The sequence below is a fragment of the Strix uralensis genome, chromosome 7, assembly GCF_047716275.1.
Source record: "Strix uralensis isolate ZFMK-TIS-50842 chromosome 7, bStrUra1, whole genome shotgun sequence".
In the NCBI taxonomy this organism is placed as follows: Eukaryota; Metazoa; Chordata; class Aves; order Strigiformes; family Strigidae; genus Strix; species Strix uralensis.
This window is the reverse complement of record NC_133978.1, coordinates 8,831,935-8,858,171: the sequence shown is the minus strand read 5'-3', so window position 1 is coordinate 8,858,171 and position 26,237 is coordinate 8,831,935. Positions and strand designations below refer to the sequence as shown.

The following is a 26,237-nucleotide window of genomic DNA, read 5'->3' as shown; positions in this document are numbered from 1 at the left end:
ATCATCCAGTCCAACCATTAACCTAACACTGACAGTTCCCAACTACATCATATCCCTCAGCGCTATGTCGACTCTATTTAAATAGTGTCTGTTAAAACCTCTAGGTGTTTGTTTATTTTTTCAGTTGATATGTGCTCTGATCATAAACATTCATATATAGAAATTGGTGTAGCTAAGTTCCAGGAAGATATTTACACATATATAAAATATAATAATAGTAAATATTATAGATATAATTACAAGCAGACTAGGCTAAACTTTGGAATCTGTAATTTATTTTTTAATTTTATTATGTTACTCTGCAATTTATTCTAGAAAGCTGGAAGAATTTCTGGATTTTAAACAATTAAAGACATCTTTGAAAGAAGCTATTTTGCTAGATTATTATACTGCAGGATTTTGGTGGGCTAAAGAAATGAACTTCAGTCTTATACAGCTCTCAGGATTCATGGATCTATTAAATTTCCTGTTGGAGAACCTCAGTGGTAAGTATAATTAAAAATTGTAAAATAAATATCTGAAGTGGAAGGCAAGAATGTTTTCCAGTCATTTTAATAAAGCGGTATTTAATTACAAGTAATTGTAAAATGATTTATTTTCCTCTTGAATGTTGGCATGTTATACCTTGTACCTGAAAATAATTCCTGTTGGCAGACATTAAACTTTTGCTAGAGAGAACTGTAGTCTTTTTAGGAGAATATCCCTCATTCTTTGTATGTACAGTATGTGGTACAAAAGGACCAGGTCCTGAAGAGACCTCATCTTTGCTATGGTAAAATAAATAATAATTACAGTAGAGTGAGAGCAAGGAGCTCCTGAATTCCAATTCCAGCTGTCTCAGTGACTCACTCACTGTAGCCTTGGGCACATTTCTCTGCTGTTTGAGATATTCAGTACATCCTGTAGCATTACAGCAGGTGAATTACATTTATTTTGTCCTTGGAGGTCAACTCTCAGGCAGCTTTCTATATGGCAAGTGCTCCACTTCTGGCACAAAATATATCAGTTAACTAAGGACTGGTGAGGGAAGTAAACTGGCATCACTGCTGAAGATGAAAAATGACAATGAAAGGACTGTAGCTCCTGTGGCTATGAGGAAATTTGCAACAAAGCATGTAGCTTGGGTCTAGTGGGAACAAAATAGCTAGAAAAAATGCTAGCAGCATCCTCTAAAACCCATTTTTCAGAGATCACAATGCTTACTTAACATTCACTTTGAAGGTGATTATGTCGAGAAAAGTCCATCCCAGAGGAAGAGTGAAAGGACACAGCAGTTCCATTCAAAGAGAAGATGAATATTTAAAATCAAGCTCATAATAGTTATTATACTCTTTCTTTCTAATTTAATTCAAGGGCCTTTCTGACTTGGAATTTTGACAGAATATGTACGTGCTTGATGATCATTGGAATTCCAGTTGTCCTTCCTGTCTCCAAAGAGAAAGTATCTTAACATATGCTAACTATATTAATATAACAATGGAGAAGAATGGAAACATGTCAGAAATTAGTTTTATGAGACTGTATGTAATGCACATGTACTAGACAGGCTGGTAGCACAACCAATTATTAAAGCTGTCTGACGTTTTTCAGGAATGTGATCTTAGTTTCATAAAGCCTTGCCAAACTTTAACTCTTTAAGCTGAAATTTTCCATGGCAGTGTCTGCCTCTGATTAATTTTTATATATAAAATTACAACTAAAACAGTTCAATGGGCTTGCAGACAGAGGCTGTGGAAAAAAAAAAAAAAAAGTATTATTTTTGTGCCTTTTTTTTAAGAGCTCTAATACCCCTATGCTTTGAAGTAAAGACATAAGGTTTGGCAAGCAAGTGTTGTGAATTTGCTTTTTGCTGTCCTGTGAAAATCCATTCAGATTTGGCTAAGATACATGGCTTTTAGGGAAAGAGAATGCAGTTTGTGAATGCTTACGGAAGCCTTCTTGTATTTTCTTCACAGCTAAGTTCCCTGAATAGTCCATCTTATAAAGCATGCTGTAGCCCAGGGCTGAGATGAATTTCCTTGTAATTACTGTTCTCAGCTGGTGCAAGTTCCAAGACCAAACATTTCAACTAAGAGCAAAATGCTAATGTCTTCTATATTAATGACCATTTGCTTTCCTTTCCCTACACTGGACTCAAGCACCCTGGAGAATTAAACTGGTTTGGTCATAATAGCAAGTATAGCATGGAGCAGGAAGAATGGATTTAGAGCAGGAGGGTAGTGGAAACTCATTTAAGGTTGGTAAAGGAGAGAGGAAAACTGAGGTTTGGAAACTGGAGTGTTTGGTTGTTTGGGAGCCAGAATGAATTAATTACATGATTTGATTCATCCTCTATACATTAAGGGTAAAGTGCTCCTTACCTCACAGAAGTACTGTGAGAGCCTTCCTGAGAGGTAACTGGGGCTGAAAATCAGGTGTGCAGAGGAAAGAGAAAATTTGGAGTAGCTGACAACAGAGCTGGACCTGGGCATTGTGACTTCTCATGATCTTGTTATGTTGCTTCACTTCCCTGCTAACTATGATATTTCTGGTTCTATTACTCTTTCTTATTTCCCATGGCTTCTATTTCCTCTGCATTCTCTGTATTTCTTTCTTGTTTCTTCCATTATGGTTATTTATATTGTGCTGCCTCTGTTACTGAAAACTGAGGTGAAATTTTCAGAGTTTTGATTGCTGTACCACTAAAGGGCAAAACTATAAAGACCAGAGTCTTGTAAGTTTTTTAATTTGTTTTCTGTACACAGAACCAAGGACTGGATCAGTAGAGAATTAAAACAATAAGGAAAATAAATCTATTTCACCACTGGTGGATGTTTCCCCATTTTCTACTCTAGATTTTTTAGACTTAGAAGGAACAAGTAAATTGTGTTCAAAACTTTTTTTTAAACTCTGCGATGGTTCTGGTGATGGCACACACTGTACGCAAATCAGAAAGATGAATCCTTTCTTTTTAAAGGTTCAGCAAACTGATATGTTTCAGATTTTCCTCTTCATCAAGACAGTTAACAAAAAGAATGTAAATTTTAATTCAAAGCTGTTTTGGCATTTGGTTTTGATTTCCAGGGTAAAAATGTAATTGTCTATTTTGGGGGGTGCAAAAATGTCTTCAAGTTTGATGATACACACAAAGTATTATGGGTATTCATGTTTAATCGATTATAACTGTAAGCACTTAAAAAAAAATTGGTTACCCTTTTTAATATCTGTTCCTGTATTAATGGTTTATGTTACAAGGATCATGGTTAGAAGAACAATCTTTTACAATACATAAACAGTAGTAAATTTATTTTAAATATAAGCATACTATGCAGCTTAAATTTACATACTCTTCTGCCTGTGGTTATCTCTACATAAGTTAGAGGCCAAGCCGTAGTATCCTAAACACCCGTTACTGGGATCCTTACATTATGAAGGTGGATTGGTGATTTTATGATGGAATTTTAATGCACATTTTATTGATAAGAATAACGGCAACAGACAAAAATGTTTGACTGCTGTTGCTTTTTACGTTTCTACATAACTCATAACTTCTTAAACGTCAAGAAGTCTTATAATTAAAATAGACCAAAAAAACCCCACCCTGTCATGTTTACACTTAGTTTTTGTTTTTTGGGCTTACTTTGCAGACAAACATATGACCTTAGTAGATAATTTAAAAGAACTTGGAAGAGCACTGGCTGGAATAGGAGAAACTGATTCAGAAAGAAGTGGTGACTTGAATTTCTTCAGCATTGAGCAAGCCAAAGCAGTCATTGATTACTTGAATATCAGGTATTTACTTCTACGAGATCTGTTATTTCTTATTTGAATAATTTAACATGGTGGGAAATCAGCTGATAAAATAAGTTGAAATTATTTAATTGGACACGTTCGTACTGTGCCAACATACTGCACGCACCAAACTTTAAGATATTAAAACATTAAAAAGAAGAGAGGATATGCAGATAGCAGTAAAGATCTGGCCTCAGGTGTCAAAGCCCAGGAAATAAATTTAGACTGAAAGTTTATTAAAATGTGAGATTATGCTGAAAAAGCTTCCTTGTGGGTTTTGTTTTGGGTGATAAAAGGAAAAGAGGAGAGTGTATAAAAAATATTCTTGGTTTGCTTTTAAAACATTCTGCTTTTAGAATCCAGCTGAACAAAATCCTGGGTCTTGTCTCTAGCCTTAAGTATTTGTCTGGCCTTGACAGCTGTAGTGGACTTTAAGTGGTTTGAAGTTATGTACTTTACAGAATTAAGGCTACGGTCATATATGAGTTATAAAAAATGTCTCATTTCAAAGTTAGCAAAAGTTCAGTATCTACATGAAAAGGATTTGTGGCAGGTCTCAGCTTTTAAACAAAGACACAGAAAGAGGTACAAACAGCAGTAATTCAGTAATTTATCTGAGAAAAAAATTAAGGGTTTGATAGCAGCCAATCACACCTCTCCATGTAAAGTTTTAACTATACAGTAATGTGTACAGACGTTTCTCCACTGAAATGCCATAATTAAGACAGTGGCTACACTCATATACCGCTGTTTCCAGTACATGATGGAAAGAATGGTTCTCAAGCTGTTGTATCACCTATGAATGTCGGGGACAAGGAGATGGAAAACGGAAAAGGTTCTACTGTAATATGTTCTTATACACTGAACTACATCTGTAGCCCTTCAGCCCATTTTCTGACCTGAATGGTGGTTAGAGGGAGAGATTTTGTGGCAGATGGGCATAAAAAGTGAGTGAGGTCATGACTGATCCATACATTGAATTGTTGGGAATTTTCTGACTCTTGCTAGGAAAAGTTTAACACATCAAAGAGGGTTTTTTTAAGTGTTTTCCTGGATGCAGAAAAGTATTTCCTCTTGAAGACAGACAAAAATACTAGGATAGTTGATAGCCTTCCAGTTTAGGGTACTCGGATTCAGACTGGGGATTTAAACCCATCACGGGCAATTTCTCTTACAATTGGGTTATAAGTTTGTCTCTTTCTGCTGCTCTCTGATTTTTTTCTTTTGCTTCTTTTTCATGGAAAATATAAAAAACTTCAGGTTCTTCCCATATGAAATGAGAGCATCTCTTTAAATCTTGAATTTCTGTAGTCAGGGCAAACCAATGTCCTGCCAAGTACTAGCCTTAAACTAAAAGGAAACTTGGCATTTAAGATGTCTCACTCAACTTCTTTTACTTCTCCTTTCCTGTCTCTGTCTTTTGTATAATTGTTTGGAACAAATATTCTTTCCAAATACCATGTCTATAGCTCTTGTATAAATTATCCATTGAGAGATATCTTGTCCATGAAGTAATTCCTTCACAGACACAAGAATTTCATCCAAGAGATTAGGTGCTCCATCCCACCACACCGAAGTATTAACTGGGCAGGAATACAATCAAGCCACAGGACTTTTGCAGCAGAATGGTATTTTGGCCACCAAATATGTGGTTGTATGTTCAAACTGCTCAATTTATTACAAGTACTTGCTGTTGCAAGGTCATGGATATATACACATACACTGAAATGTGTCATATGTGTCCAGTTTATACAATCCATTATTTCAGTCATTTGAATCTTTTTTTCTAAATAAGAACTAGATCAGCACACTTGTGTGGGTGTATTTTGAACTTTATGAACTCAGAAATAGGTTGACTGAGTTTTATTACAATTCAAATTAATGTATTACTTCAACATTTTTTCTTGTTCCTCACTTTTTTTTTGTTTAATTTTAAATGATAGGCCTATAGCTTTTTTTTCTACTCAAGGTAGTATGACATGTTTTAGTTCAGATCACATCTTTACAGATGAGCTATAAACCCGTGGGATTTATAATGGAAATGGGGACAAATGCTTAACCACATTGGCACAAACTGTGCAGCAACTATAATGACACCTTCAGGTTTGGTGGAAGGTGACAGTTATCATCTTTTTATCTTGTCTCCTTGGGCAAACACACATCAACATCGCTCTTGACATTTTGTTTCAGGAAGCAGTGGAGCTAGGGAAATATGTCATTGTTAATCACCTTCAGATTCTCATATGACATCATAAGAGGGTCTATTCTTAACAATCTTACTTGTATGAGTAAAATTATTTTTGTGTAATTACTAAAAACAGTGGTATGGAATTTTATAATTGTTCATGACAGATACAAACAAAAAAAAATTTTATATAATGCCTGATAGAAGAAAAAAACCTACACTGTTGTTTCAAAATAAATACTGATGTATAATTTACATGGTTTGATTTAAAGAGCATTAAATGGAGGAATTCTTTCTCTGATATAGGATTAAGGGTGCCAGGTTGAAGAGAGTTCTATTTAAAAATAAATAAATAAATAAAATATAGAAATGCCGAAAGTAATGACATATTTTTTTGAATATTATAAATTATCTGTACCTGTAACATAGTCCATAAAGAACATCATAACACATTCTAGAGGGGAAGGGGAAGAACTGATTTTCAGGTGCTGTAAATCTGGCTCCTTTCCAAGGCACTGGAATAAATATAAGAAAAGAGTTTGAAATGTTAAGTCCTGCCAATGCAGTTTGAAAAATACATATCTTATTTCTTCTGTGTGTGTGATGTTCATAAAATATTTTTGTCTTTTTCAAAGACAAAAAATTTTTTGCCAAACAATAGGTGTGTATGTGAGGGGACATATGTATTTTCATAAATTGGCATGAGTCATTTCCGGGTAAGTCCTCAAATCTGCTTAAACATAATTCCTGCATCTCCACTGAAACACGGCAGGACTTTTTTGATGAAGTACTGCAATAAAAATGTACTGCAAATGAAATGGCAAATATTGTAACAATTTAATTAATTGCCTATGTGCTTTGGGTTTGGGGGAAGGGAACTTGTAGTTTATGGTAACCAAATTTCTCATGCAGGTTGGTAAACAAATTTGTTTTTTAACTAATGGTAATTGAATGACTGAATTAAATATAACTGTAGAATAAAACTTTTATATGGCACTTAAAGAGCCAAATGTTCAGTGAGGCTGCCATAATACTTCTCACCAAATTAGGAAATGCATCTGTACATATGTGCAAAAACGTCTGTGCCTATTCGGGTGAAAATGTATTTGAAAGTTTCACAGATACACTTTGACTAAACTGCTGGAAGATGTAGTGTTGTCTTGTGAGAGAAGCAGGCCCTGCCACCATTTTATTCTCTTAATTCCAAGCTGCTTTCGTGAACTGGATGAACCACAGTTGTACATTAGTTGGCACTTCAGCACTGCTGAAATTAGAGCAAATCATCTCTGGTCTGCAGTATTTCGTGGAACCTCTGGTACTGTGGCAGTGGCCTGCGCAGCATGTAAGTACCAGTGGTGATTCAGGGAAGGACAGTCAGCTAAAATAATGTGTACAGAGCATCAACTCCCGCAGCTGGCTTCCCCATTGCCTCCCAGAGCCAGGATTGTATTTCGGACACCTCTGTCTCACTGCAGCAGCCTCTGGCTTTGCACACAGCTGGGGAAAAGCCTCAGCGCTGTGGGGCAGCCAGCCAGAGCGGCCCCTGGAGAGCCATGGGGAGCACCACATGTCAAAGAGCAACCTGTGCTGGGTTGTGTGGCCAGACACTGGTATTGTAAACACGCTTTCATAGCATTAGCAAGATACCCTGCAGCTAGTAGCAGGGTCTTTACCATTAGCTAGATAATTGCGCATGTTGGGTGTAGTAGTTACTTTCATAGACCCATAGAAAAATTGAGGTTATAAGGGACTTCTGGAGGCCACCTAGTCCAAAGCCCTCCTCACAGCAGGCCTCACTATTCCAGATGTGACCTCGATAGTGCCAATCGAAGAGGCATTGCTGTCCCAGTTGATGGCTGTCTTAAGAAAAGAAGCTGTGTCCTGTCCTTAGCCAGAAAGCACAGGAACCAGTTACAGATATCCCCTGCAAATATTGCTGTATCTTTCATGGGTACGTCAGGCAGTAGTGCGATTAAACTCCTGGAATCATTCTTCAACCTGGACTTGCTATGAAATCACAGAGCAGTGTTTTAAATCATATGTCAAAATTACGTGACAGAAGCCAGAAGTTCTGTACCATGATTTTAAGAGAACAAGTAATTGTAACAGATAGACTGTGACAAACCAAACCTTTGATTAAACAAATGTCATATCATTGATCATTAGGAAAGGGAACAAGAAAAATTATTTAAAACATGTGAAAAGGAAAGCCATATATGTTTTAAGGAAGATAAATATTTTAGGCTATTGAGAAAGTCTACTTAAAGTTACTTTTGTTGTAATAAACAAAAATCCAGTGTGCCAATCTAGTTTTTTAGTTTTTCTTGAGGAAATACTACACTGATTTTGAAACATGACCTTGAGAGAATAAACGCTTCCATTCTTTATTGTTTTGGTGTTCCAAGATCAAACTTGCTCCCTTGACTGGCAGCCCATCCTAGAATCTGAAAGCTGATTTGGCTTTGTTTCCTTCTAGTCCACTATTGCTGATATTAAAATCATAAGTATCCTGGTGATAAGTGTTTCAGGAATTACTTTTTTCAGAGTAGAACTTTGTCTTCTCAGAGTTCAATTTCATAAGGACAAAGCAGTTGTATCTTTAAGTATCATACTGTATTTTCTACAGCCGTCTGATAATAAATCCTCTAAATTAAATATTCTGCATATTGTACCTGAAGTTAAACAGTCTTTCTTCTTAGAATTTGGAGTATTATCGTGCTGGAGAGTAACTCTTAGTTTAACAGAATTTTTAATATAGTTACCTCTCCAAAGATTTACAGCTGTAATAGTACTATATTCTCTTGTTTTCCAGCTTATTTAAACACTATAAACTATATGAATACCTCTTCCACAGTCATGGAGAAGAACTTGTGATAAGTAATGAGGTAAGTCGTTTATATAGATGGAACTCATTATGCAGAGTTATTTAATGAGTGCACTGTGGCATATGTTTTGTATTGCTCAAAGCAACTTCATGTCAACATTACTGCATTACTAACGTAAAATGGCTGATTAAAGAATACAAGTTAGATGTTTTGATCCTCATATTCAAAATTAATTTTGGATTTCAAAAAAGTCTAAATGCATTGCTTGGTTAAGATGTTAGTTGTGTTAAATCAGGAATACTTTTGTGTATGTATTTTTAAGTTGATGCATGTAATTTGAATTAGAAATGCATGAGTCTGACTATTTTAAAATCAGCAATCAAAATCAGAAAAGGTTGTGTACCAAGCCTGGTTTGACCACAGTCCTAATATTTATGTATGCATGTGTATGTACAGAATTTTGTTTCTACTGTAGCCACCAACAGCTAATTATACTGACTGTAAAGAAAAAAGCTAGCTAGAAATTCAGACTTCTGAAAGCTTTCAGTTAATTATAGTGAATTGGCTTGACTGTAAACTTTGTCATGTATTCTAACTTATATGTGAAAAAATACATAGGAAAATGCATTGATGGAGGATGTGGCCTTTAATCAAATGGAATGGACAGATTCAATTCATCAAATAAACCTTCTTTTAGCCTGACTCTGCATTTTGAGAATATATGTTACAATACATTGAAAAGGATTTACATTTATAATTTATATTAGGAGACAACTGGTTGTTCAGAGAGACACAGTAGTGGAATTTTTTGATGGCACTTATATTTTAGTTTATCAGTACACAGTGAAGTTAAAACTAATGCACTGGAAAATTTTCTTTACACTTTAAGCTGGTGGTTTGACTCTATTTCTTTCCATGTTGCTTTTAAATAGCCATATGATAAAAAAGAAGGACTTTTCTTGACATGGATGCAAATATTTGGAAATTATTCTCACCATTTGTAAGGTGGGTTAAAATTCCACCTATGGTGAAATCAGTGACAAAACTGTTGTTACATAAGTAGAGCAGGACTTCAGCATTACTGTGGGTTGTTTTTTTGTATTAGCTAATCAGATCAATGGCTGGTTAGCGCTTTCTAATAGGTAAAATTATTTTTAATGAGGCTTTGATTAAGTAATTTCTTGTGTAAATTCGGGTAATGTATCTTATCAGTTGTAGACTAGCTTAGCAGAAATGTCTTTGTGTTTTCTTAAAACCCATTTCCGGGTGGCTGAGATCACTGTGCACCGTCCCAGCCATGGAAGAGTGGTTGCTCTGCACAGTCTGTCTGCTGGGGAGCACCACCTCTGCTGAGGGTACCACCTCCACTAGGGAAGGGCAGAAATGAGTGTCTGTGAATTACTTTGGTGATGATTCATCAAAGGAAGAAGTGCAATCTACAGTTATAACTGTCACAAAAACCTTAATGACAATTTTTAGCCATAAGTCTTTTACAGCCATTTCTTACCTATGCGCCAGTTTGGTTTAATCCATCTGTTTTGTATTCTGAGTTCCATGGCAGAGAGTCTTTAATTTGTCCAACCACCCTGCAATGCCCAAGCAAATCAATGCTTATATTCCTGTAGAGTTTATTTTGATAGGGTGATACATTGTTTTTCAATAAATAACAGTTTAAGGCATTGAAGCTACACATACAAATTTATGGCATTATTTGCCCTTGTTTTATGTGTTAAAATGTGATAAGACATGAACACAACGTAGAGTTCAAGTTCTTTTGCTACAAATTTGTTATATTTAGAAATGCTTATCCATAAAGGAGAGCATTACCTTCTGTGTTTGTGGGCCCTTGGATGGACAGCTCAAACCCTGACAAGTTAGTGGGGCTGATGTGGTTTGGTGTGTATAGCTACGGCAGAAGCACACCTGGAGTTGCATGCTCTGCAGTGCATCTGCTCAGGGAGCAGAAGGGGGCAGGAGATCGACTGGGAAGTCTGTGTGCTGAAAGTACGCGGTAAGTCTGTGCTGAAAGGCAGACTGCTGTCTTGCTATGTAGATCAATGTTTTACCAAAAAACCCCAAACAAACAGCCCATGTAGACATACCATGGCCCACAGCTGGATGTGATCCTTACTCTAAGCTGAATGTTGCTAATGTCTAAAAATGTTTCTTCTAGCTCCAGCAATAAAAGTCTGTTCTTTTGGAACGGGGGACTGTAAATTGTAATGGCCAGATGTGCCCAAATAACAAGAACCATGGTCTTCCAGGAGCTTAGCTTAATTACAATATTATCTCCTTTCGCAAATGAAGACTCTGAGACAAGTCAGTGAATGACTTACTTTAACTGAAATGATTTGCTTCAACTGAAATGTCTTCTTTTATCTCAGTGAGTAAATTTGTGCTCCACATGTGCTGAAAGTATTACCTACTGAATGAAAGTCCAATAGCCTAATGAGAAGACCTGCTTCTTTAAAAGAGATGCAGCTACAACAAATAAAAGCAGTACTTAGTGTTGTAATGGATATCCTTTTAGAGAGACTGCAGTATGTGTTTCCCAGAGAAATCTTATAGCAATGGATTGTAAACTCATTGGATTTTATTTTTTCTCTAGCACAGGCAATTATACGGTGTTCTAAATCAGATTTCCTTTTTGATCTTTCACTGCAGTTATTTCCAAATGACCCTGTCATTTCCTATGTAGAATAAAATCAGACAAGAAAAAGGAAAAGACTCAAAACTGAGTTAGATTATGCACAGAATAACTGTGGCCCTGCCACTTAACAAAATTTAAGTTACTGAAATGTGGCACATAATTAGTGGAGCTTCACAGTCTGATTAATATTCTGCGTTTGATGCAGCTATCATAATAGAACCACCTTTGTAAAACACAGACAGTATTTAAGTCTTTGTTTTAAAAAAAGTAACAAACGCCTGGCTAATTTAAATATATTTTTACATTGGCTAAAGCCTTTAAACCAAACTGCCTGAGGTGATCATATTGCCTAGGAAAAAAAAAAAAAAAAAGGTTAAAACTGAAAGACATGAATGCTTGGTTAGATGATAAAACACACATCATACATCTAACCTACTTTGGCAGTATTTAAAATTTAAAACTTGCCTTTCCAGCTATCAAATCCCTTCTCCTTCATTCCAGATCTACAAAGACCTATATATTATGTATGCATGAATACCTGTTAGAAAACATGACGGTACAAGGAATTACTGAGAAGTCTTAAGATTGCCAAGTAAAGTCGTTGCTTTTTTTCTGTTACTATTATGAGCAGTTCCCCACATTTAGAATGATTACAGAAGAAGCAGTGCTTTAGCTGTTCTGTGGCTATGATCCAAAATAAAATGCGTGTAGTGCTAACACACCAATGTTCTTCAGGAATATTGTTGTAAAAGATACTGGTTTTTTCCTTTTGCTTGTTCTGGAGGTTTTACTCTCTAGCTGTGATTTAGTACACCTGTATTAGCCTGCAATTTCAAAGAAAGCAAAAGGAGTACAGACTACATCTTGATGTGCAGGGATTCAGTGGAGCAATTCCTATTAACACACGTCAGATCTTATAAGAAAGGTTTAAATTGTTAATACATGAATTTTGTAGAAGTTTTTATTCTTTTCTGTTTCTATGTTCAGTTAATTTATTTTGCTTTGATAGGATGATATATTACAGCACATCTTGTATTTTTTTTCTCACATTTACAAATTGTACTTTATACTGCAGTTCATGTTTTTGCTGCTCTCTGTTGTGTATTTTTGGATGGAGTGAGGCTAAGGTCTTTTGGGATTATGTCTGCTTTGAAACATTTCCTAATAAAAATAATGTGGTTGGTAAATCTAGTTTTATTCCTAGTTGCTTTAGCCAGCCTGATGGAGTAATCTGCTATTTTATGGCCCAGATGACTAGCTAAGTTTGACTTCTTGAAATAGTAGTGTACAATGTAATTTTCTTTAGAGATGTCATAGTGGGTCAGGTTGCAATAAAAATATCGAAGATTAAGTTTAATGGCAGTGCAGATTCAGTATTATAGCAGTCACTAGATATCATCTTCTGTACTTAGAGTTCCAAAACAGTTTCCATTAATGCCTTCTTTCCATGTACTCCTTACTTTCTGAAACATTAAGCTTTCGGACTATGCCTGGTCTTTATCCAATTGTGGGTTGGGCTTTTTTTTGAAAGTTTGAACAAAATCCCTTCTGTGTTTGAATTTAAGTGGGTGGATAGGAAGAATATACTATTTGAAAGCTAATAAAGCTTTTTTTCTGATGGCAAAAGACCCGAAGTCTGGGATTTGACTTTGATATGTAATCCTCATTAGGTGCTGCGTGTTTAGATTGGTTAATCAATCATTGTTTAAACAAATTTACTCAATGATTTCTTGAGAACTGATTTTTAAAGATGTATAAAACCAGAACATTTCCATAAGCATATCAGTTCACACTAGAGAGACTCATTCCCCAGCTAATGGAGTGTATGCTTTTCAAAGCTTGGAGTTTTCAGATATTTGTAATGCTTAAAAACCACTGAGTTGATTTTTTTCTCGCTTTGTTTTGTAAATATCACCATGGCAAAGACATCAAGACTACTTTGAAGGAAATAAGAGCATAGGACTGGAAGGGACCTCTTTAATTGTCAGACCTATGCCACTTTCTCGTAGGAAAACATATATAATCCTCTTCAGAAACTTGTCAAGCTCCATTTTAAAAAGTTAACTTTTTTTGTCTTTGCTCTTCCAGATAGAAAGCTGCCCTGGTGCCTGGTTTCAGTAATGGTTATAAAACTTCTAATTTCCAGTCTAAGTGTATTCATGACAAGCTTATGTGCATTTGTCCTTGTGCCAGTTGTGCCAGTATTGACCTTTAGTTCTTGTTCCATCCCCAGTGTTTATTTTTCTAGTGTATAAAGAGACAGCAATCTTACTGTCAGCCTTCATTTAGCTAAACTAGAAAAGCCAGCCTTCTCTAATATTTGCTTTTAAGGTTGGCTTTTGATACATGCATTCTTACATATGTACCAGCCTCTAGTCATCCTGTTGGCCGCCTTCTATAGTTATTCCACTTCAGATCAGTTTTGTTTGAACATAAGTGACCAAACTGACATAATATTGTGGCTGAGATAAAAGCAAGGCCTTCTACAATATCAATAGTGCTTTCTTTTTCTCTATTGGGAATAGCCTACACGATAGGTTCTAGAAGCACATTTTATACCTGTATCATGTGGCTGTCTCATCGTAGGTCTGATATTCTGGTTCTCCTTTATTACTGTATTTTCCAGCTGAGGTACTCCCAGTGCACAGTAGGTTTTAAAAAAATTATGTCCCTACAATGTCACCTCACCATTTGTCATTGACTACAAGAGTGAATAGTCTTCAAGGTCATTTCCCATCTGTATGTTATTCCTACACTCTCATGAACTGATCATCTCTCACATTTCTTTTGTCTAGAAAATTAGTTATCTTATTAAATAAACTATGAAATTAGTCTGGCATCATTTATCTTTGATAAGCTGATGTGTTTCATCCCATTTTTCTTTAATTTCCATGTCCTTATTTATTTTTTTCTTCAAAACATATTCCTCAAGCCTTTACTGCTATGAAGATCAAAACTACAGCTTCAGGAGTAGGTTCATTATTTTACAATTATGAGTGTTTAAAACTAGCAAACTGGTACTTGGTCTTTTGATGTCTGAGGGGAAGTTTTTGATGTCCGTTACAGAAGTGTGTAGTACTCAAGACAGGATTACTGAAGTAAGCGGCTGGAGAGCCAGTGGGTTTTGTGACAAAAATCACTGATACTCAGCCACAGCTTGCTATGGCTATAACCAGAGACATCTTGAAGGTCTTGTGATTAGCCTGAATGAAAAGTGGAGCCTTCTGGAATTGTATACAGAATTACTTGAAATATTTTAAGCATATCTTGTGCAGTAGAAACTGCCCTTGTTTTTCAAAGATTGTCTTTGGTATACTCAGTTGCCAGTAGTGAAGATATACTGACCTTTAACAGTTACATTTCCGTGTAGTCACACGCTGGTGGCCTTCTACAGCAATTTTAACATTCCTGAGTTTTGGTAGCTGAACTGTGCTGCCCTGAAAGCCAGTGAGAGCTCCACAGAGTTAGTGGAATTCATAAGCTGGTGCTGAGTAGTTTTACAAATCTTGCTTTAGAGAATCACTGACAAAATGTTTTTTTTAATTATTTTCTTAGGAAACATCAAATACAAACCAAACCTGCTTTTTAATTCAGTAACATGTGTGAAGTCATGAAAGTAAAAATTTAGTCAGAAAAAATGCCAAATACCTGACATAGGCCTTCATACTGCCTTCAGTATGCTTGGCACTATGGTTCTGACCAGGCCAGCGTTTAAACAAGTGCCTCTTTTTAAGCACTTGGGAACTTTTATTTCAATGGACCTATTCACATACACAGAGTTAAACTGAGAAGTGACTGAGGTCATATTGCTTAGCACCCTGGAGGATGAAAAGCTAAAGACACTCGAGCAAAAAAAAAAGTTTTGAAGCTCATCATAACTTTTTATTTCAGTTGTACAGTTCACAAAGCACCACATTTTTTGACTGTATGATGTTAAATAGGAGAGAGAGAGGAAAAAAACTTGAATTGGCAGTAAAACATTTCTGGAACTGTGCAGGAATTAATATATACACAGATGTGCTCTTGTGAGTTTTTTATTTATTTAGAAAGTGGCTTGATTTCTGCATGCTTCTGCATGTGTGTGTAAACGTACATAGTTCTGATAACAGCAGTAATGGCTTACTTATTTGTTGGAGTGCAGGTCAGCTAGGAATTGTAGGCTTTGACTGGAAGGACAGACAGTATATTAATGACAGCATGTTTCTGCTATTCATCAGAATGTTGTAAGATCCAAATGACTAAGTGCTATATCAGAAAGCTATAGCACACGTTTAAAAATATTTATCAATCAATATGTAAATTTTCATGGAAGACGATGAGATTGGCAGAAATGTATTGACTTGGGGAAATTTTTAAGTGGTTAAGCAAAGTACCTGAAGGTAGACTATTAAGATATGAATTTTGTTTTACTTTTCTAGTATTCCTGAATAGCTTGCTCTGTTGATGCCCTTTGGGAGTTCTTGTTTTATTTGACCAGCATAAAACAAAATAATTGGACCTTAGCAAAGATCAGTAATTTTCTTTCATAGAATATTCTGAGATTTTTGCAGTTTGATTTAATTCCAGTTTAAAACAAAAAATAAACACTTTTCACAGAATTGCTATTCTTACATGTCTCTGTTTAAACTCCTTCACACCAAAGCAGTGCTCTTGAAGACCATTTCAGAGCCCAAGCTCTATCCTGGCACCGTACAGAGTAGTTGGCTCTGCTGGAGCAAGGCCCCCATGATTCTGGGGTCTACGATGTGCCCTCAGCTGTCCATAAGGTGTATTGTTGGGGAGCCAGGAATCCAGAAGGCAGGTTGCTAGGTCAGCCAACATGGCAAACTATGCTGGGCGAGCTTTTTATGTAAGCTGGTGAGAACCAGGTAGGCTGCTGCTGGCACATTGGTGGAAAGGAATTTACGCAAATTCTGTCCTAATTTTTTATGTAGTTCAAAGAACAACATTTGTAAGGAATCTGCCAAAAAAAATTGAATTAACCCAATGCATTATGTCAGCTGCAGAACAATACTATTTTCAGTGTTAAACTCTTCCGTGTAACATAGCATGAATCAAGAAGTTATTCAAGAAGGTGCTGTGTTTCATTTATGTTTTGCTGGTTCAAATTTAGCTGCGCTTTTTTTTTTTCTTTAAAATGTTTGCCAGCAGGTACCATTTTGGTACTTGCCGGTCCAGTGTGACTTACTGGAGACTGGTTTGCCAGAGCAATTGCTGTATTTCCAAAATTTACAGCATCATTTTTGTTAATTGGCAGACAGAGATCCATGAACTTATACTACAGTGGACAACTGGTTTTGTACTCCCTACCTTTATCTGCAGCTTTTCATCATCTTGAAGATTAAATTGTATTCATAAAAGTATCTGTGGAATGGACAAGTGATGTGATATTTCATGGGAAGGTATTCCCATGGGTGAATATTTATGTATCAAATTCATACATCTTGTGACCTTATGTTATGAATAACATGTTGACCTTATTCATATAAATAAACAGCATGACATTTCTTTACTGTGATGATTTATAATCAATATACATTTTTAGAAATTTATATCCTTTTAGTTGGTGTTATGAGGACAAGTATCTTCAAAGTCTAAATAACACAGTTTTGCAATCCTTTAAAGTCCCTTTTTAAAATGCACCAGAAAGTTTGTATGTTTTCTAATTTCACCTTGAATTTTACAACTTGTCATAAGATACAACATAAAGTATTTTTACTGAACATTGGATCTGATGTATTTGAATATTTAATTCATAAAACGTTATTTTGATTTCCTATAAATATGCTAGCTCAGCAAAATGCAGTGTTACTAATTAGAAAGCTGAGTTTTATAGGATGTCTGGTTGGTATGTGAGGTAACTTATATTGCTACTTAGGCTTACATTTAATAAACCTTAGCTAGGAAAATTGTTTAAATTTCAAAGAAAAGATAATAAATAAAATGAGGGCATAGAATATTAATGTGAACTGTGCCTTTATTTTGTTAAAGCATTCAAAGTTAAATAGTGGTGGTCTGTTAACAATCTAGGGCTATTTGGCAAGTCTTTAAACTTACTCAATAATCAAAACATAAAAGGACAATGGAAACTTTTCACAATAAAAGAAAAAGGAGTTGAGTACAGAAAGCAAACAAATTATTCTCTGCTTTTTCTTGGTGAGGAGGTGAACTTTATAGGAAGGGCAGCAAGCTCTGAGTTAGAGTTGCCTTTTCCTGTCTTTGTTATAAATTACATCTGTCTGTGAAGAATCCTCTCCAGTTACTTGGTGGTTCATGGCTACGGGGGAGGTGTGCGTGTCTATCTGGAATGGAGCAGAGAAAGACAGATTGGGGAGAGCTTTCGTTCAATTTTACTGTTTTGTTTTTTTTTTTTCACTTAGGAAAACGCAATTTTTTGCATTAATTTGCTTTGCTTACTAAATATACAGACGGATAAAATTCCTAAGATCCCAGCTGTGTAAATAGAATATTAACAAAACAACTGTTTTCTTCAACGTTTGTATTATTTGTTCTTTGTAGCTTGCTAGACTTTTGGAAGAGTTGAACACTGTTTACGTTCAGTGTAATCCTTCAAAATGTTTTTATTAGGGCTTAAATGGGGAAAACATTTGGCAAAGGGATGGACTTTATCCAAAACATAATGCTCAATTCTTTCATGAGACTCCGAATACACTGCAACAATATTATGAGGCACCAGAAATATGGGAAGAAGTTGCCACATGGTACTGGAAGGAGAGCTGTATACTTGGGCTTAGTGCACTCTTTGTCCTCCTTTCCCTGTACCTAGTGAACACCTAAAGAGAACAAGCCGAGGCAGCCCATGTGCAGCTATGCAGATAAGAGAAAAAGGGGCCATGACCAGGTTACTATACCATTTCTTTCACCATTTGATCCTGAAGCAAGACTCATTTACAGATTGTTAGCGACAGAGCAGAGGGGAAAATTTTGTACTTCCAATCCCTTTTCTCAGTGTAGTCTGATTGCCAGTTCCCACCACCTCAAGCCCACTGAGCTTCACTATCTCTTGTAGTTCTGTTTTGGGAAATAGGTTCCTATCTGTAACTTTCATCAGTCTTAACTAACTTCACAATTTGTGAGTCTCCCTCAAATCCACTGCATTGCTTATAGAAGCTAAGACTTCGTTATGTATTTCCAGCTATTGCACTCAGCAAACCAACATTGAATAGGTGGACTATATTGTATCTCCTCAGGGTGGGCTTGAGAAGACAGCAGCTGGAGCCTTTTAGAGTGCTTCATGATTAAGACTATTATCTGAAGTATTTTATGGTTTGGCTTGCCATTGCACTGTTGAAAATTTGGTAGTGAAGTCATCCTGAGTCTCCTCTTGACCAACTTCAAACAGCTGAGGAGGAATACTTAATTGTTTATACTTAATGTTTGCTTTTTTTTACTTGTAAGAGTGGGCAGAATCTTTGGCTGACCTTAAGATGCTAAGGTGGTGAGTATTTGTATGAACTTTATTTGCCTTTTTTTTTCTTCCCAGACTGATTTCACCTTCAAATTTTGTCTTCATCTCAGATTGCAAAGCTTATGCCAGAGGCCGCATAAGTTCTGCAGAGTTACACTGCAGATGGTGCTGTGTCCATGATAAAACCCAAACAAACATGGATGTTTTCAGCTGAAATACATTAACATTTGCTCTCTACTTTTTATGATGAGTGGTCCTTCTGATCTTTTTGGTTGGTTCTACAAGAATCCAACAATATTGTAAAAACATATTGCAAAAAATATTGTTACTGCTCTCACAACACAGAACATTTTGCATGAACTACATGCTAATACATGTAATACTCTATTTTCTTAGTGTTAGAATTCATGTGCTTGGTAAAAGTTTTGTTGACTTTGTGCTATTCAAATAACGCTAAACAAGGAACAATATCTTCTGTGCAGTTGCTCTGTAGTTTATTTTGACTGTGCATATCAAATTTGGCTTGTGAACACAGTCTAAGGAAATGGCATAGATTCTAAGTGACAAAGACGAATGTTGCGTGCTTCATTTATAGCAAGGCCATCCAAATATGGTCTCAGAGTTGTGAAAACATCCCGTGGTTGAGAAGTCTTGAATTTTGGATTGATCAAGGCTGTGGGCAAGTTTCAGGCACTAGCAGGCTGGAATTCAGGTCTATATCTTTAGATTCAGTGAATATTGTGTGTTGTGCAATACATTGCAACCACTGACAATGTGTGTAGTACTCTTGTTTAATAAAATGGAGGAGTGATAAGGGTGTTCCTTAGAACTTATTCTACTTTGAATATCTACCTAACATTCTCTCAGAGTTTTTCTTAGCATTCATTTTGTATTCATGACACCCATTTATCATTTTCATCTCTGTCTGTTATACATTTAGGACTCCTAATGATTTTCTTTAGTTCTAAGGAGGAGACTTTGCCAGCTTTTTGTATTCTTCAGGAGTTAGGATAGAGTTGAAGATTTACATTTGGAGAAATGTTAAATTACCTGTAATGATCATATTTCAAATGAAGTATTTAAAGCTTTTACCCTCACTTAGGCTTGTTGCAGGAAACTGTTTTCAATTTTTAGCATTACTGTTGTCCCTGCAGACCTAGATTAAACGAAAGCGAGGGCTAGTGGCTACATTGCTGACTTTTTTTTTCTTTTTTTTTTTTTTTATTTTAAAGCCCTACCAGGAGTGCATTGTGTTGTCCTCCACTGGGGTTTCTAAAACTGTCGTTACATTTCTGTCCATTTTGAGAATGACCCCTTGAGTCTATTGATAGGTGCATGCATGCTGGTATATAACTTGATACCGAACCATTCCTTTCTGTTTAATAATCACATTTTGTTTGAGAAATCTAGAAATTGTCAAGATGGAAATAAGGAGCCGAACGTTACTCATTTTGCCATGCCAGAGATTTTATCTTCTGTCTCTCCCTCCTTGCTGCACTTGCAAATATAGCTTCCTAAATTACTGAATATAAAATAATATCCTTTTCTTTGCAACCCTGGCACAGCAAAACACAATAGAAGTTAAAGACAGGATTTCAGTCTTATCTCTGTGTTTCCTTACTACTGCTGGTTTGACTTCAGTTCCTACTCTTGTTATTCATACTGTTTTTATTGCAGTGTATTTAATTGTATCTCTTTGTTCTGATCAATCCTCAGTTAAATGGGTAAAGAAAGAAAGAGGGTACATAATCAAATTACCAGAAGTAATTGGTCAGTCCAAGCATTACTGGAACCTTTTAATGAGCGGAAAGAACAGGGCTTTGGTATCAGAGTCATAAAGGCCAAGCCTTTAAAACTGACAATGCAAACACATTGCTACATTGGCACATTTTTTGTGAATTTAAATTACAAATTATTGTGTATAATCAGAATCAGAGCAACTGAAAAATCATACAGCATGGATAGACTTTATTAATTTTGGATACAAATGACAGACATTAGACAAGCTTAGAAGTCTGACAGACTAGGAGAATCTTAATATTTGACAAGTGCAAGATAAAATAAGAACTTGTCTTGTGGATTATTTTTTTTTCTTTCAGAGTAGCAGGAAAATTACACAAACTAATAAGCAGCAAACCATATGCATTAGAATAAAATGTAGAAATCTGTGGTAAGGGGGCTTATTTAGGAAACAGGAAAGTTTAAAGGCTCTGCATTAAAGGGCCAACAGGACATGGTATATTAAACAGGGGACTGTGGGTTGCTCTGGGAATTAGGTTTTCAGTGCTCGATTGCCATTTTAATACATTTACCACTTTGCAGACTATAACATGAATTATTCTTGTTCCACTTTGTAGTGAACAAATACAGTTAAAAAGACAACCTGCTATCTTCCTTAGCACTTATCTGTTAATGTACTACCAGTTTTAGAAGCAAAATTAATTGCTTAATCAGATAGGTGTCAATAACGCCAACCTATACATAAATATAGAATTTAATTTATTTTTATTTTCCCTTTTCTCTTTCTGCCAAATCAATTGGAGAAGAATGGATAAAGAGTAAAGGAAAGGTAGCATGACTATTAACAAGCTAAACCCTGCTCTGTGGAATTCAGTTGTATAAAAGGCTGTTTTTATAGATTTGTGCTACTTAACAGGATTCTGTGTGTCAAGTCCGGTAAAATCAGTATGGCAGGGGGAATAAATAAAGGTCCTCATTAAGAGTACACTAAACTTGCTCAATGCTACAACAACTAGTAGTGGTGCAGCGGGGTATTGCAGCTTCATTTTTACCTGGGGGTCATATAGACTCTGTCAACTAGTTCCCTGTTAAGACCCAATTTACTTGGACTGCTTAAAAAGTTCAATGTGATAATAAGATTCTATTGAAATATATCTTCAGGGAACAGTAATTTCTAGTAATCCATGACATCTTGAATTTGAAAATTAAACAAGTTGTTGAGATGGAGACTTTTGGACAAATTCATCATGTGATAACCCGTGAGAAGGCTTTCAGTCTGTGCTTCTTTTACTGCTGTGAGGTATAAATTTTGACTGTGTGGTTAGGATTTACAATCCAATTCAGGTACCCTCAATCCACTATACCCCAAGTAATTTCAGGAGATCTGCTAGGATTGTACGTAAAATAGCCACTACGTTACCATGGTGTGTAATGGTAGCAAAATTTGGCCTCAAACTGAAAACTATTAAATTCAAAACTATTCTTGCAAAAATGTAGACGTCCCATATTTACAGCTGTATAAAATACTGCTTTGTGATGTGTGTATGTATGAGTAGGAAGTGCTGTATTAGTTCATCTTGTGGATCATTCCCAAATAAGACTGTATTCAAAACATTTTAACTAATTTTGCTTTGTATTTTCTGTAGTAAATTAAGGAGCCTTGTTAGTTTTCAACATTAAGAGAAGGTTGCTGCAGTATTTCTGTAATATAACAGGAATTATATTTGTTAATATACTTTGGGAGCATTTAAATTCTAATCACGCAGACGAAAGGAAATTTCAAGTAATGGCAAGTAAATTTAAATTACACAACAGTAAAGACTTTCATACCTTTGAAAATATTTCAGCACTGGCTTTTTTTTCACTTGCTTTGATTATCCATGATCACAGCAGCAGAATTCTATTGCTGTTGCCATAATTTCTAAAGCATAACTGTGCTAACATGAAATATGTATATACAGGTACATTTGCCAAGTTGTTTTAATTTTTTTGTTCACTTTCCACCTCATGTACTGGGAGGGGCTGCTGATCAGTACACTGACTGAAGGAAAATGCAGAATTGTTGCAGGAGAAAATGGAGATATGCAGGCAACATTTGCAGAAAAAGTAAGCTTTTTTTACTGAGGTTTCAGAGTGAAGAAAATTAGGTTTCCATCCTATAAAGCCTGCCTCTTAGACCTCTGGGACCCCTCAGTATGCTAGCCAGCATTTGCTGGCCATGCACTTGCAAGTGTCTCACAAGCACTGTGTAAGAGAGTATTTTTATGCCACATAAACTTGCCAGCTTGGCACCCATTGAACATTACTCTGGATCAGGCCTTGCAAGCTATGTATGTCTAGTAATCTAATTCATATAGCTTGGCTCCTCCTGCAAGCTGGGTTTTGGCTAAGAGAACAACACAATACAAGACACTTAGTGACTGCAGAAGGGAGGAAGATTCTGTCCAAGCAAGCATTTTCCTACCCTTATCCAGCTTGATGCCCTCCTGCCATGAGACTTTCTACCTCTTCAGCAGCACCTGTTTATTGTAAAAATGAGAAGGGAGAGCTAAGCATCACTGTGACCAAAAATAGAATTCCCCAATTTTTTTTATTGTCGTGTTTAACCTCTGCTCTTTTAATCATATGCACAGCAGGAGAAAGGGGATGTGCTTTAACAACTTGTCAGGTATTAAGCAGTGCAAATTTTCAGCTAGAAATCATGCTATCAGTTGGAAATAAACAATAAGGCCACATATATTTAATTTTTAATAAATTTTGAGCTATGCTATTCTTTTAATTACAGTAATCAGGCAGGCTCCAACACTGCAAGCCTTAGGGCTTGAAGTGCAATTTCAATGCTTAGTAATAAATTTGCCGAACTTTGGAAAAAGATGAAATGGCTTAATATTAAACATTTGCTTGATTTAAATTTTACTAACCCATGCACTTTATAATTCATATTTTTTCAGTGCAATGTACTGCCACAGCAGAACGATCATAATAGTAATTGTGAGTAAGCGTTCCTTTTGCACACAGGTTTTGCTTATAAACTAGATGAATAAAGGGGCCTGGAGTATCGAGGGAACGCTAAAGATCTACAGAGCCTTTCACTTCAAGGTCATTGGTTCAAGCACACATCATTAAAGACAGAAAGTTAACATCTGACTGCTGCTTCATAATATATACGAAATGAGTTAGTGGTGTCAGTGGAGACAAGGAAAGGATACAACCAGTTTAATAACAAGGAAAGAGGTAGGGCTAATGCATAGGTCCAAAAAAGAGGAGGAATCAGAAGATACCCAATTTACCAGGCTCCTGTCTTGCCCTGCATGCAGTCCTAAGGGCTGTATTCATTCTTCAGTCTGGAAAGGTTAGAAAGGTTGTAGCCACCCTACTTGGTCTCATTTGATGTCGTAAGCTTAATTGAGTTGAGCTGGGTAAGTACTAGGTCGGAAAGGATCCAAGGAAAATTCAGGTAGGGGATGTTTGATGGTGAAGTAATAGTGAACCTTGTTGATGCTAGGGCACTGCACAACAGGCTCTTTGAAGGAAGCAGCAAAACTGATATCCTGACCACTTGTCATTACCTCAAGTATAAATCACAAGGAGAAAACTGTGGGCCATGGTGTCCTCATGACTGCCTTCCAAGTGAGCAATTACAGCCTGCCAATGTTAATTTTCCAGTAAAGTTAATCAAATGGGGTACTCTTTCTTTTGATCAGTTGTGCAATGTTATTGTTGTTTAAGGCTTTGTTAAAGTAGCTGCTTTTCAGTGATGTGATCCCTTTATGTGAAACCTCTAAGATTAGGTGTGTTTAGAGGAAGGAGTGTGTGTAGCATGGCAGTGATTTTTATTAGCCATTTTATATTTAGTTGTCAAAATGAAGTAAATTGCTTCTGTCTACTGTTGTAAAAAGTGCATTATTTTTCCCTTTTGTTCTATAAACCACTGAGATTTTAAAGGGTACTGTTCTGCAGCTGCCTTTTCTCTTCCTTTGGTGGTGGTGTTGTCGTTGATTGTTTTGAAATCTGGGCTGAGACTGGACCCAGCATGCCTTTGCTCGATGTACATGGGTTTTAGCGAAATAAATTGTTTCAACCATTATAAAAGAACCCTATAACTTCTGCTTTCCATAGTGGCTTTAGATAGGAACATATACAAAAGTTTAAAATAAAAAAAAGCTTCACATAAGTAGTTACTTTATTAATAAGATCTCTTGAAAACATTTTATAAGTAAGAAGGGAAATAAGGTGAGAAAGACAAGAGAAGAAGAAACTCAGCCTTCCAGACAAGGGGAGATACGAAAGAGCTTGCAGGAAAAATAGATATGCAACTCTGGCTTGGTTTGGTTTGTTTCTTTCTGCCCTTTAGCCCTTGTTACTTGTATACTTAAAGTTTTTATACCTTTGGAAGATGTTTTAGTCACAGGGTTTTTATGGTTTTAATATGTGTATACATTGAAAATATTTAGTCATTTTTTATATTCAGTGTGGGATTTTCTTTTTATTCTCAACACTTGTCTGGGGCAGAAAGCTTTTTTTTGAACTCTTACTCATCTGAGCCATTGAATTACTCTAATATAGCTTGATTTATAGGTGTTAATTTATAGGTGGTTTCACTTAATTGTAATGGGGAAATGCAGCTGGAACATTTTGTAATATAATTTTATGAATGAAATTGTGGGTTAGTAGTAAATAAGTATGTGATGCTCAATGAAAGGGTCTCTGGAACTTTCCTGAATTTTTCATTCAATAACCTTAACCCATGTTTGTTTTTATGAGGAAAGTGAAGTTCCAAGTATTTCACTGAAGAAGCTAGATGTCTTTTTGAGTTAATATGTCAAAAGCTTCTTTACAAGAAATACATTTCAACCTCTAGGTATTCGCACATTGCAAGAGTATTATTTCTTTCCATAAAAGATTCCATCTAAATTCACATCATAACTTTATTTTTGGCCATGACAGTTTTAAACCTAATCAGGGTTGAAAAAAGGAAGGAGTCAGAGGTCAGAAATTAGGTATTTTTGCAGTAGTCCAGTGGGAAGTGTGCATAGTATATGTCAATACTCTTCCTGAAAGAAAAAATTACAATTAATCCCTCACTTTGCACCTTGGGTTTTTTGCCTCCAAATTTGAATACAAAACTTTTTTGACATTAAAAACAATTAGGATTTAAAATTGTTGTCATCTCTGTAAGAAAATGACACAGACTTGAAGTAATTAAAAAAAAAATTCTTCAATCACAGGTTATGGCAACTTGTGATATTTGGTTGGAGGATTTTTAGAGTTTGAAAGAAAAAATAGATCCAACAGAACTTTTACATTTCAAAATATTAGTGCATCAGCTTTATTGGAAAAAGCTGAAATTGTTCAAATGACCTCAGTAAAACAATTTGGACTACGATTCCCGGAATGCTCATGAAACTGACATGTCTACATGTTCTTAAAAAGTCATAATCCATCATTCTGATGCTAGATCGATGGATTATGACTTTCTGATGTCAGATCTGTGAATTAAGGCTTTTTTGAGTACAGCCTGCTATCCAATTATTGCCCCTATTCATATATTATAAATCATTATTCCTTCACCAGGTAGTCAGCAGTTTCTATTTCCTAACGTTTCAGAGCCTTCTTTTTTTAGCCATCGTGGCGCTC

The 26,237-nt window shown here is 35.9% G+C and overlaps 1 protein-coding gene across 1 annotated transcript in view; it reads left to right on the top strand.

Annotated features, from left to right (window-relative positions):
* Nucleotides 1-26,237, top strand: part of CABCOCO1 (ciliary associated calcium binding coiled-coil 1) — a 53,052-nt gene that overhangs the window by 9,704 nt on the left and 17,111 nt on the right. Inside the window, exons 5-7 of the mRNA XM_074875671.1 lie at nt 316-485; nt 3,627-3,771; nt 8,769-8,841. Coding sequence (XP_074731772.1) covers nt 316-485; nt 3,627-3,771; nt 8,769-8,841 — 388 coding nt within the window. The remainder of the gene's footprint in view (nt 1-315; nt 486-3,626; nt 3,772-8,768; nt 8,842-26,237) is intronic.